Source organism: Microtus ochrogaster, unplaced genomic scaffold (assembly GCF_000317375.1).
Source record: "Microtus ochrogaster isolate Prairie Vole_2 unplaced genomic scaffold, MicOch1.0 UNK110, whole genome shotgun sequence".
Lineage (NCBI taxonomy): Eukaryota > Metazoa > Chordata > Mammalia > Rodentia > Cricetidae > Microtus > Microtus ochrogaster.
The window spans coordinates 884536-898571 of NW_004949208.1; the positions used below are offsets into that span (position 1 = coordinate 884536).

The 14036-nt window shown below is 42.2% G+C and overlaps 1 protein-coding gene across 1 annotated transcript in view; it reads left to right on the top strand.

Annotated features, from left to right (window-relative positions):
* The window catches only part of Gpbp1l1 (GC-rich promoter binding protein 1 like 1), a 42251-nt gene extending 29220 nt beyond the window's left edge, over positions 1 to 13031 (top strand). Inside the window, exons 7-12 of the mRNA XM_005371501.3 lie at positions 262 to 455; positions 6564 to 6704; positions 7352 to 7510; positions 8746 to 8870; positions 9553 to 9655; positions 11960 to 13031. Coding sequence (XP_005371558.1) covers positions 262 to 455; positions 6564 to 6704; positions 7352 to 7510; positions 8746 to 8870; positions 9553 to 9655; positions 11960 to 12112 — 875 coding nt within the window. The 3' untranslated portion in view covers positions 12113 to 13031. The remainder of the gene's footprint in view (positions 1 to 261; positions 456 to 6563; positions 6705 to 7351; positions 7511 to 8745; positions 8871 to 9552; positions 9656 to 11959) is intronic.
* Positions 13032 to 14036: the final 1005 nt, after the last annotated feature.

Consider the following 14036-nt stretch of genomic DNA (forward strand, 5'->3'; position numbering starts at 1 on the left):
TTTTGTTTTGTTTTTAAACTCATGTTCTGGAGATTAACTCATATACTCAACACTTGCTTGATAAATATTTCACCAACTAGGCTGCTTCTCTACCTACCCATACTGTTATTTTTCAAGGTATTTGTTAAATGAACACAAGGTAATGTTTGTCCCTTGTTCTCAACTTCATCACCTACCTATGTTGCAGGAAAGGCTATTACTTAAACTTCTCTGTGTTACTTACAAATGTGACTTTTGTGTCCCCACTCTTATATTTCACAGAAAATCCACCTAGTGCCAAGCAACCCTCAAAGATGCTAGTCATCAAAAAAGTTTCCAAAGAGGATCCTGCTGCTGCCTTCTCTGCTGCATTCACCTCATCAGGATCCCACCATGCAAATGGGAACAAAGTGTCAACCATGGTCCCAAGTGTCTATAAGAACTTGGTTCCTAAACCTGCACCACCTCCCTCTAAGGTATGAGCTTTGAAAAACAGGTTTGATAATAAAGCATATACCATTATATATATTTATATTTTCTGACAAAATTATTCATTAGATACCCAGGCAGTGCCTGTTACATGTATATAATTATACTCTCATCACCAGACTCTGCCAGTGCCAACTCACCAGTTTCATTTTGTAAGCTTGTCCCTTTAATAGCATGAAATCTGTCCTATCAGTCAGCTGAACACCTCACCTACAGCTGAAAATAAAGATGATTGTGAGCCACCTAAATGGTTCTGGGAACTGAGCTTCTCTTGAAGACCCCCTTGTTCTATTAACTACTGTGCCATCTCTCCAGCCCTCCTGTTTGTTTTTATATGTGTTTGGTTTTCAAGGCAAGATTTCTCTGTGTGTCCCTCCATCTCCATCATTGCACGGCACAGAGTCCCTTCAGTTGCAGCACTCATCACATCAGTTCATTTTCCTCCTTTATATGGAGCCTTAAGGCTGAAAATACTCTTATTTCTAGCACACTTAACTAAAACACATAATTGCTTGGATGAGTTTCACTCTGTATTGATTCAAGTGAAATGTCTTGCTTACAAAGAGCAAGCCCTAGTGAGCAGCAGTTCACTTTCCGTTCTGCACAATTGAATCTTCTTGCTCCTTAAGAGCAGTACAGAGGCGTAACTGTTAGGCTCTTTCTGTTGTAATTGCTGGATATAGTAGTACAGGGTTGAAATTAAACAGCAGATTTTTAAGACCCTTAAGCACATTTCAAATAAATACTAAATACAATTCATAAGAGCAAGATTGGTGTAGACTGTGATCATCCATCAAGATTTTACTAGAGAGAGAGAAATTTCACGGACCTTTGGAGAATGGTAGGTAGATAGCCAGAGTTTGGAAGTGTTTGACATTAAAGAATTGGTGATTACAGAAGTTCTAAGACCAGCAAACACTAGACTGGGCCATTTTAATTACCCTCAGCATTGGAACGTAATTTGTTTTTTTTGTTTTGTTTTCTTAATGTGTATTTTGTATGTTATGCATACATATGAATGTGTTTGTATATAGGGACATGAAGTTGCTGATTTAGTCTATCAGTTATCTATCTAACTAGTCTATCAGTTAGTCTATCCCAGGATTCCCTGTGTCTTCCTTCTGGGAGCTTGAATTACAAGGGCTACCAGATCTGCAGTGCATTTGCATAGATGTTTTTTTGGGTGCCTACTCTGGTGTTGACACTACTTTAGCAGCTAACAGCTTATCCAGTAAATCTCTACCTACTCCCATGACAGTCATTATTACAGTAAAAATGAAGATCAGATTATCTAGACAAGATGATAGATAGTAAGGAATTGAAAAAGAACTTTAGTTGACACATCTAAGACAGACCAGAAAATTATAAATCATACATAGAAAAAAAATACTAATTTTATCACAGAAATCCTGAGTTGTTTACAATAGCAGTAATGCTCATCAATACTTGTCACTTTCTGGCAAGTTGAGGAAATTCACTTGGATCAGACCATTTGTTATGTTGCACTCCTTTTATCCCAGCATTTTAGAAGCATAGGCAGGCAGATGTTGAGTTAAAATACAGCTTATGAGTTTAAGGGCAGGTCTATATAGTGAGTTTGGACCAGACAGGTGGGCCTTGTCTTCAAAAAGTTTTTCCTGTTTGCAGCTAGAAAACTTTGGTGACTTGAGGTCTTAAGAGATAGAAAGTGGCAGGTATAATGGCACATACCTACATTTGAGCTAGAAAGATTGTGGATTTGAGACCAACCTAAGCTATATGATAAGACCCTGCAATGTAGCTTTGATTGAGGAAGGTCATTGGCTAATAAAGGAACTGCCTTGGCCCATTTTATTGGTTAGAACATGGGTAGGTGGAGTAAACAGAACAGAATGCTGGGAGGAAGAGGAAGTGAGGTTAGACTCGACAGCTCTCCTCTCAGGGGCAGAGGCTCAGAGAGACACGATGCTCCACTCTTGCGGGCAGAGGCGAGAGCTCTGCTCTCTGAGGCACACGCCATGAAGCTCCGACCCAGGATGGACGTAGGCTAGAATCTCCCTGGTAAGCCACCTTGTGGGCTACAGCAGATTATTAGAGATGGGCTAGTCCAGGTGCGAGAGTTAGCCTAGAAGAGGCTAGATATAATGGGCCAAGCAGTGATTAAATGAATACAGTGTCCGTGTAATTATTTCGGGGCATAAGATAGCCAGGTGGCTGGGGTGCTGGGACTCAGCCCGCCGCTCCAATTTCAACATAGCTTGGTAGTAAAGATAAATGAAGCAGCAGTAAAGAAATCTTTAGGCAGCAGCCATTGGGACAAGTTTAAATGCTTATGAAGGACTGGGAGTGCTGCTCAGTGCTAGTCCTCGACTCTTATATTCAGGACTCTAAATTTAATTCCCAGCCCTACAAAGAGAAGCCGTTCAAGGATAGTGGTCTGTTTTAGCTGAATACATCATGGTACAGTTTTTCAAAGTTGTAGAAAAAGTCTATTTACCTGTGGTGGTCAGGAGATGATGGAAGAAGACAGGAAACTGATAACCTCTTCAAGAGCTTACCACTGATTATCTAACTACTTCTACTGGCTGCCTCAAGCTACTAAAATTCTTAACACTTTCCTATTGCTTAGGGACCGAGTCATCTACATGTGGGCTTTTAGGGTTTATTTTTAATATAAACTGTGATAGTTACCATCCTCCCCTCTAGGTTTTTTGAGACAGGGTTTCTCTCTGTAACAGCTCTGGCTGTCTGGCCTGCCTCTGCCTCCAGAGTGCTGGGATTAAAAGCCTGTACCACCACCGGCCGGTAGAGTTACTTCACTTATTTACTTGTTTTTTTTGTTTATTATGTGTTTGCACCCGCATATGTATGTGCGAGCTTTCATTCCATGGCACTTGGGAAGGTGCAATGACAACTTGTCATGAGTCAGTTCCTTCCTTCCACCACGATCCTGGAATTTGAACTCGGGTTGTCAGGCTTGTCTGTAAGTGCCTTCACCTGCTGAGCCATCTCATCCACCCTACAGCAGTTATCTTTGTAAGGTATTTAGGACACTTAGTCTTCTGCTGTACAAGGAAAAGAATACATTCAAGTGAGAAGAGCAGATGTTATAATGAGACAGTCTAGGAACTAAAGAGATGGTCAGCAGTTAAGAGCGCTTGTTGATCTTCTAGAACAACTTTGTTCTCCACTGAGGTGACTCTCAACCACCTGTAGCTTCAGTTCCAGGGGATCCAGCATCTTCTGACATCTGCAGGCACTAGGCATGCAGTGTGTTACACAGACATACAGACAGGCAAAAATACCATATGCATAAATAAAATTTAAAAATTGTGAAAAAAAATTAAGCCATCTAGCTGCAATGCTAACAGCAGACAAATGTCATTTTGCTCTCTTAGCTCTGGGGGAGGTTTCCTAGGTTTTCATTCTCTTTCTTCCGATACACAGAGGTGCAGATACACAGCAGAGGTGGTAATCTTCAACTTCAAACTTTTCAGTGAGAAGTAACTGCCATTTTATGAAGTACATTAAATGCCAACATAAATAGTGACTATTACCAGCATAACAATCACACTTTACATTTTACCCATTGTTGTGTTAGGAGCGGCAGGGCTGCGTTCCCGGCACCCGGCCGCCCACATGGCTAGCTCTAGCTTATGCCCCGAAATAATTACACCGAAACTGTATTCTTTTAAACACTGCTTGGCCCATTATATCTAGCCTTTTCTCGGCTAACTCTCGCACCTGGACTAGCCCATTTCTAATAATCTATGTAGCCCAAGGAATGATCTTAACCTGCGTCTGCCTGGAGTGGGAGAATCATGGCAACTCTGACTCAGCTTCTTTCTCCCAGCATTCTGTTCTCTTTACTCCTCCCACCTATGTTTTAACCTATGAGGGCCAAGCAGTTTCTTCATTGCTTAACCAATGAAGTCAACAGATTGATATATGACACTCCCACATCAACCCATCCTTAAGTTCAATATCCAGCAACCACGTGGTGACTCTTCTGGTGCCTTCTTCTGGCTTCCATGGCAGGCATACATGCTGGCAGAACACTATACATAATAAATAAGTAGATCTTAGAAAGAAAGCTGAAAACCATAGTTGTTAATGAAAGTTAGCTTACTTTAGTGAGCTTTTACTTGATCATATAATAAAAAGTAGGAGACATTAGGAAGAGTGGTACTTGGTAGCCATGGCTGGAAGATGACAAGTTCCAGATGCTGTCTGGAAGCATGGTTGAACCAGTCATAGGGCAACTATCTATCTTACTGTGTTTAAAATCACCGAAGACTAGATTAGTGAAAATGTTTTTGGTTTATTTTTTGAATGTGTATGAATGCTTTAACTGTACATATTTCTGTACATCGCCTGGTGCCTGTAGAGGCCAGATGGTTTCAGATTCCAGGAATGGAGTTATAGACAATCCTTGTGGGTGCTGAAAATGGGACTCTGGGTCCTGTGGAAGAGCAGCCAGCAGTGTTAATCACTGAGCCATCTTTCCAGCCCAAAAGACAGGATTTCTGATGGCACACAGTAACCTGTGATGGGTAACGGAACACAGGCATCTTAGTTTTTTTGTAAGTGTAAAAAAAAAAAAAGAGTCTGCGGCTGGAGAGACAGTTAAGTACTTAGGAGCAATTGTACTTGCACAGGACCTGGGTTCAGTTCCATACATTTGCATGGTGGATCACAGTCATCCGTAATTCCAGATTCAGGGGATCCAAAGTTCTGTTAGGTCAGTGTCTCCAGCTTCTTAGACATCTTTTTGGAGACTTTCAGATAGTAAAAAAGCAGTAACACATACTAATTAATGAACAAACTGCCTGTGTTATCCTCAGTAGTATTCTCTAAAAAATAAACATAATAATCATTCATGGTTGTCTTAAGAATTAAAGAATATGGGAGTTGGCAAGAAGGCTCAGTGATTAAGAGCATATACTGCTCTTGCAGAAGACCCAAGTTCTGTTCCTGTCACCCTTACCATGTGGTTCACAACTTCTAACTTCCTCCAGTTCCAGTCGATCTAACACCTGTGTGCATAAACACAAAAATAAAAGTAATAATTTTTTAAAAAAAAGAGCCAGGCAATGGGGCTGGAGAGAAGGCTCAGCAGTTAAGAAACTGGCTACTATTCCAGAGGTCCTTAGTTCAGTTCCCAGCAACCACACACATGGTGGCAGAGCTGGGTGGTGGTGGCTCAAACCTTTAATCCTAGCACAGGAGGCAGAAGCCTGCAGATCTCTTGAGTTTGAAGCCAACCTGATCTACAAAGTGAGCTCCAGGACAGCCAAGAATACACAGAAACCCTGTCTCAAAAAAGAAAACTGAAATATTAAGGCAACCCCCAGGTAGGTGCTAGACATGCCGTACAATGTGTTTTCATTCCTGAAGCTGTTGTGCCGTCTCGACAGCCCACATCCTAGAGTGCATCACAGAAGGGAACAGTGCACATGCCGACCCTTCCTCTTTCATGTTGGTCTCTTGGTTCTCTTTCATTCTTGAGAATAAGTAGTTTTGCACTTCTATCCCACTCTGTTGACCTGTATCATCTTCTTTGATCTCTTTAGACAGTGTGATTGACTAAAATAATGGGTTATTCCATATTTTAGTCTGTTAATAGTTGTTAACTGTGCTGTTAATAGTTGGCTCCATGGCCAGACCCCACAAAACTGAGCCAAAAAACGGCCTCTGGTCTCACACAAGGACTGTATGCCATTTACAATATACATCCTTGCATAGAACTAGCCTATCACTATCAAAATCTCTAGAAAACTCCATTTTTTTTCCTGGTGTGCTTTGTGGAAATTAACAATCACACAAAATTACAAAGATGTAGGGGGTTGTGAATGAGTGGAAATTCTCCTTTCCGTGCAATTAAATACTTTGTGGGCTAGCCTGGTAAAGAAAGCTGCTAAATCTGCCCCCACACACCTCATGGCCTTTCTGTACCCCATCTGCTTAACTCAGAAAGGTTTCACACATGTTGACAGGTAAACTCAGAGAATTTATATTCCCGCATAACATTTCACATTCTATTTTTGGTTTTGCAATCTATGCTCCCATTTGTGTGCTGCTTTTGACTGATTTTTTTTTTCTTTGTTCCCTTATAGCCCAATGCATGGAAAGCTAACAGAATGGAGCACAAATCAGGATCCCTTTCCTCTAGCCGGGAGTCTGCTTTTACCAATCCAATTTCTGTTATTAAACCAGTGGTACTAGCTGCTGGTGTAGTTCTAAACTCTCCCAAAGAGGTGAGTAAGGATAACTGTAGGGCAGCCTTTTCTTTTATGTATTTGTTTGTGACTATTGGTGTTTTGCCATTGGTATTGGGTCCCCTGAAACTGGAATTATAGTTGTGAGTCACCATGTGGGTGCTGAGAATTCAACCCAGGTCCTCTGGAAGAGCAGTCAGTGCTCTTAACCACTGAGCCGTCTCTCTAGCTCCTCTTTTTTAAAGAGAGAATTTTATGTTGCCCATGCTAATTGAGAATGAGTGCCCTTCAGCATCTGATCCTCCTGCCTCTGCTAAAATCCAACAAGGAAAAAAGTCAGTGTATGATATAAACCTGTGTAACCAGTGTCCCACAAAACTAGTGTTTTGACAGTGAATTGGTTTGTCGGGAGGTTTTATTGTTTCATGTTTCATGTTATGGGTGTTTTGCCTGCATGTGTGTCTCAGATCCCCCTAGTTACAGAATGTTGTAAGCTTTCCCATGGGGTTCTGGAACTTGAACCTGGGTCCTTTGGAAGAATAGCCAGAGCTCTTAATCATTGAGCTTATCTCCAGCCCTGTTTTTTACACAAAAGACAAAAATCAGTATGGTATACAAAGTAGCTCGGGGACTCCTAGTTTTTGCCATTTACTGTTAGGAGCAATCTGTTTGTGGTGTTTGTCCAGAGTCCCTCCAGTACCACCCCTCCCATTGAGATCAGCTCCTCCCGCTTGACCAAGCTGACCCGCCGAACCACGGACAGGAAGAGTGAGTTCCTGAAGACTCTGAAGGATGAACGGAATGGAGACTGCTCAGAAAACAGAGACTGTGACAAGCTGGAGAGGGTAAGAATGTGAAATTGTTTGCTATACTCTGTATTGTTATTATATGTGAATTTTTTTTGATTGTTTATTCTCGTTTCTCTGCTTTTTATGGCTTTTGGTTTAAGACAGGTTTCTATGTGTAGTCCTTATTGCCCCAGAACTTAACTTTGTAGATTAGGCCGTCCTTAGAGATCCGCCTGCCTCTGCCCCCTGAGTGCTAGGTTTAAAGGCGTGCACCACCACCAGCTAGTTTTTTGTTTTGTTTTTTAACTTTTTTTTCCTTAAGTGCAGGTGGGTATGTCCGTGTACCACAAAAATCCACTACTGGGGCCAGGAACTACTTGGAGGTTTCAGGCATCAAACTCAAACCATCAGGTTTGGTTGCAAATGCCTTTACCCAGTGACCCATCTTACAAGTCCTTTTTGTTTTCTTTCTCTTGGAGACAGGGTGTCACTATGTACTCAGGCTGTCCTCTCGCTCTCACTCCACCTGCCTCTGCCCTCTAAGCGCTGGGCTCAAAGGTGTGCACCCCTCACCCGGCCTGACCTTGATAACTTTTCTCTATAGTTTTATTGGAAGGAACATTTGAATGTGAACTATTTTACATTAACATGTAGTATTTAAGAGTAATTGTACTGGGGTTAAAAATGTGCGCCACCACTTTCAGTCTCTTAATTAAATTGTTAATTATCGGAATGTTGAATTTTTAAGTGTTTTTTTTATATATCAGAGAATAAGGTTTTTAACAGATAAGGAGTGCTGGGTCTCGCTATATTATAACCCATATTGGCTTTTGAATTCTTGATTTTGGTTCCTCTACCTCCTCAATACTAGGATTACAGGCATGTGCTGTCATGCTGTATCATTCTCTAAACAGTGTCTTTAACAGAGCAAAACTTGCTTTTAATGAAGTTGTTAAGTATTGTGTGGATTGTTCGTGTGGTGCTTTATCTGAGTCATTGCCATGCTCAGCCTGTGCTCTCTCCTGCACATCTTCAGTTGTTCTGTACGCTGTAGATTTAGATCAGTGACCTTGACATGAAGTCCACGCACACACACCCTTAGCATTGCATGTTCAGGATCATTTGACTCCAGTTAGTTTATTGGCACAGCAGATTGCGATTTTTAAATGGACAAAACCTGGTTAAATAACAGAATAACACACCTCAGGTGTGTGGTCTGGGAAATATTCTGGTTGCTTATCTTACCACAAACGATCATTGAAGCAAGTCTGTCCATCCTTTTCTTATTACAGTTGGAGGGCAGCCACACACCCGAACCAAAGGAAAATGGAGAACAAGATTGTCTTCAGAATGGACTTTCTCTACCCATTGTGGAAGAAGGGGAGGTCCTGTCCCACTCTCTGGAAGCAGAGCACAGGTGTGGAGAAGATGAGTGGTGACCTTAAACATACTTTTAAAACTTGAGGTGTGACCATGAGATCCTGACTTACTCTTGTTAGCCTAGGTTAGCCCTATTGCCCACTGGGCATTCTCTGGGTTTAATTTCAGACTTTGTTTTGGGAATATAGTCAGGGCAGAGAAGACCTTCCACAGATGTGTTAGTTGAGCAATTACTGTAAAATCTCTTTAAAGGGCTTTGAGAAGCCTGGGAATCCTATATATGCAAACAACTGTTTTAACTGAAGGCCTTATATATTGAATAGTCTGCCTTGTTACTACTTCATAACTAATTTTGCTACTGTTACGAATCATAATGTAAATATCTGATGTTCAGGATATCTGGTATGTGACCCCTGTGAAAGGATCTTTTGACCCACAAAGGGGTTGTGTCCCACGGTTGAGAACCATTGGTCTAGAGGAACTTGAGGTTCCTGAGGTTATGAGAGAGGCCATAAAGCCATGAGATTAAAAACGCTGTTAACCAGGAAGAGTGTCCATTTAATTATGAGCAACTGAGTAAATTGTCCTACTATGAAGAATCAAAATTCCTTCTGTAACATCCGTTGGACTTGGGCAGGCATTTCCCATGGTTGCTTGTAGGCTTCGTGGTCAAGCTTACCAGCATCATGTTCTCTTCACTGTTGTTTTGCCTCCTCCAGGTTATTAAAAGCAATGGGATGGCAGGAATATCCGGAAAACGATGAGAGTTGCCTTCCACTCACAGAAGATGAGCTCAAGGAGTTCCACATGAGAACAGAGCAGGTACGCACCATCCCTGAGCCTTCCCCGATTGTCTTTAGACAGGTTCTCACCAGTTGTGGTGGTGATACATGACTTTAATCCCAGCCTGGTCTGCATTGAGTTCCAAGACAGCCAGATCTACCTACCCAGGGAAACCCTGTCTCAAAAAACAGGGGCAGGAGAGATTGGCTCAGCGGTTAAGAGCACTGACTACTCTCCCAGAGTACTGGGTTCAGTTCCCAGCACCCACATGGCAGCTCAACTGTAACTTCTGTTGCAGGGCTTCTGACACCCTCACATAGGTGTGCATGTAGACAAAACACTAATGAACATAAAAATAAATTATTGAAACAAAAAACAGGATCTCCTTTTATCGTCCTGGTAGTTTGAAGCACACTGTGTAAACCAAGCTACTTTGAGCCTACAGCAGTCCTCCTACCTCTGCCTCATAGCTGCAAGCTCACAGCCATGTGCTACTGAAGCTGACAGGAAACCCTAAAATTGAAAGACTTAAATTACCACTGTAGAAATAGGGTATTGGGTGTCAAACTGCCTGTACAGTAGGAATCTCACAGGCCAGGCCCGTGAGCAGATTTGGAAAGTAACAGGTTCCATGCTCACAGCTCTTTTTTTTTTTTGGTTTTTCGAGACAGGGTTTCTCTGTGGCTTTGGAGCCTGTCCTGGAACTAGCTCTGTAGACCAGGCTGGTCTCGAACTCACAGAGATCCGCCTGCCTCTGCCTCCCGAGTGCTGGGATTAAAGGCGTGCGCCACCATCGCCCGGCATGCTCACAGCTCTTAACTCCTTACCAGAACCACAGGGTTGCTCTGATTCTTTAGGAAAACCATCCCTGTCCTGGCATTTTGACCAGAGCTAAGGAACCAAAAAGCTTATGTAAATTGACTTGGTTAATGCTTGGATTCTAACAGAGTAAAACATTACCAGATCCAAGGTTTATAATACAAAAATTAACAAAAGAAATAACATCTCTACAGACCTCATTTGTTTCTCTCCGCAGCATAGACAGTGGGCTAGAGAGAGATTTCCACATAGTTAAGAGGGCATCCAGTACTTGCCTAGGACCTGAGTTTGATTCTTGGCAGCCATATTGGCTCACAATCCAGCTCAAAAGGATTTGAGGTGTCTAGCTTCCATAGATACCACACAATTAAAAATAAAAATCTTGGCTGAAGTCGGACCAGGATCTGTCACTGGTGCATGAGATGGCTTTTTGGAATCCTTTCCCTATGGTGAGATAGATACCTTGCTCAGCCTTGATGCAGGGGCGAGGAGCCTAATCCTGCCTCCGCTTGATATGCCAGGCTTTGTTATCTGCTCTTGGGAAGTCTTATGCTTTCTGAGGAGTGGATGGTGGGGCCTGAATAGAAAGGAGGTGGGAGGAGGGACGGAGCTGTGGTTGGCATGTAAAATAAATAAAAGATGAGAAAAATAAGTCTTTGTTGAGCAGTGGTGGCACATACCTTTAGTCCCCAGCACTCAGGAGGCAGAAGCAGGCAGGTCTCTTGAGTTTGATGCCATCCTGAACTACAGAGTTCCAGGTCAGCCAGTGTGGATGCACAGAGAAACTCTGTGTGTGTATGGGGGGGGGGGAGGTAATAATGACAATATTTAAAGCATAAATGATACCTAGGAAATCTCATAATGGAGCCACTGTACAGGCTGACATAAGATTTTACCACTTACAACTGTTTGAAATAGGGCTCTAAAACTCCACAGACCATACATGCTTAGACTGTGGTTTTGTGGTGGTGGGTTTGTTTTGTTTGGTTTTGGTTTTAGTTTTGGTTTTCGGAGACCACATTTCTTTGTGTAAGAACTTTGGCTGTCTTGGAACCCACTTTGTAGATTGGGTTAGCCTCGAACTCACCGAGATCCACCTGTCTCTACCTCCCAAGTGTTAGATTTAAAGGTGTGCGCCACTACTGCCCTGCTTAGACTGTGACTTGATTGGATGACCCAAGTGTAGTAGCATACATCTTCAGGCTCAGCCCAGCACTTGAGGCAGAGGCCAGCATGGTCTACTTAGGGAGATCCAGGGCTACATAGTTAAGACCCTGTTTCTTTTTTTTTTTTTTTTTTTTTTTTTTGGTTTTTCAAGACGGGATTCTCTGTGGTTTTGGAGCCTGTCCTGGAACTAGCTCTGTAGACCAGGCTGGTCTCGAACTCACAGAGATCCGCCTGCCTCTGCCTCCCAAGTGCTGGAAATAAGACAGATGAAATCCTTGTAAGGTTCATTTTTGCATTTAAGTTTGAAAAGTTCTTCGAGAGATGTTAGAAATGTTTTCTTTCTCTCATGTCCCATAGCTACGAAGAGATGGGTTTGGAAAGAACAGCTTGTTGCTGAGCCGCAGTTCCAGCCTGTGCTCCCCGTGGAGAAGCACTCGGAATGCAGAGGACGAGGGTGCCGACACGGAAACAAGCAGCAGTGAGACGTCAGATGACGATGCCTGGAAGTAGAGATATGAGTGCTCACCGTTGACCTGCCCACTGAGCTCAGCTTTGTGTTTAGAGAATATAAAAAGTGTTCTTTTCCTTTCCTTACGTTGTTGAATACTTCATGCACAAGGGAAATAATCATATCCCAAAGAGAGAACAATTGTCTTGCTTAACTTTTGTTGTTATTCTTTGTTATCTGCTTAATAGAGAGACATCTGTGTGGTGGAATTTTTTAAGCACACACAGTACCTGTGAGGCCGTGCACAAGTGGGAGCTGGCAGTGCAGAGATGCAGGGAGATGCTGCTCTGACCACAGCGCCCACTACCAGCCCTTGGGCACTCACCCCTGTGCTCAAGCAATCATTGTCAATGACAAAGTGACTATTGAAGTTATAATTGTATTAAATTAATGCTAATAATTTGGATGTTTTATTTTATTTTTGGCTGCTCGGGCAACTTAGCCCTTAACCAGGCATATGTGGTTGTTTTTGTTTTATTTTTTTGTTGTTTTTTTTTTTTCTTTTTGGGTACAGCTGTAAAATATTTGGATATAGGAAATGTTATTCTTGCAGCCTTGATATTCAGGGTGGATTGTAAAATATGAATTTTTGTGAGATTTCAAAGATTAAGATTATTTTGATAACATTATTTACAGATTTAAAAGATGTGGTTGTCACAAGTCTGTTGAGGGGAACTACTGCATACAATAACTAACGTGGAATAAATATTTTGCATCAGTTTGGATTGTCTTGTGTAAGAAATATATTTTCTTTAAAATTAGAGAGTGGATTCTTTTTTTAGGGGAAATATTTTTAGAAGTCTGGGAGAAAACTGAATTCAGCCCCACCTAAATTCCTGTTCCTTTTAGCAAAAACTTCGATGCAGAAGAACCTGTGCAATAAATTATTCATAATAAACTACATTTTCTTTCCTGAAAGAATGTTTTAGTGCCAAGGATTCACCAGTGTGCGTGGGTTTGTGTGCTTTCTGCATGTTTTAAAGGAGTTCTGACTCAGTTTCCTACTTCATAAGAACTGGGAGCCAGGTGGTGGTGGTGCTCATCTTTAATTCCAGCATTTGGGAGGCAGAGACAAGAGTTTCTCTGTGACAAGAATTCCAGGACAGTTAAGGCTACATAGAGAAACTCAGTCTCAAAAAAAAACAAAAAAGGGGGGCTGGAGAGATGGCTCAGAGGTTAAGAGCATTGCCTGCCCTTCCAAAGGTCCTGAGTTCAACTCACAGCAACCACATGGTGGCTCACAACCATCTGTAATGGGGTCTGGGGCTCTCTTCTGTCCTGCAGGCATACACACAGACAGAATATTGTATACATAATAAATAAATATTTAAAAAAAAAACAAAAAAGAAAAAACTGGGTGCATGGGGCATGATTGAGCCATGTCTGGCCAGTGGCCAATGAAGTTCTTTTAGAAAAGATGAAAACTTAGAACAAAGTTCTGTGTGCTAAGAGCTGGGTATCCGTCATAGCATCCTTTTGCTTTCCCTAGTAGATGCAAAGCAATATTGTATTGATGAGACAGGGATGAACGATATATAAGCTGGAGTGCCATATTTAAAAGAAACTGTTGGCCAAACCAGAGGAAAGGAGAGAGGTGAACGTACAGGACCCGGAAGGTAGACTGGCAAAGAGCATGCGGCAGCCTGTGCTGCTTGTAGTGCAGTATCATTAAGGGAGCCATTTGCAAATCTTAAAGATGACCATTGAGATGGATTAAGGTACTTCATGCCCTATGTCTGACAACTAGCATTCAATCCCTGGGATCACGAGGTGGTAGAAGATTAGAACTGATTCCCACAAGTTGTTCTCTGAGTTGTACATGCGCCTACAGCATGTGTTGCAGAATATTATTTTAAGATGTGGCCGGGCGGTGGTGGCGCACGCCTTTAATCCAGCACTTGGGAGGCAGAGGCAGGCGGATCTCTG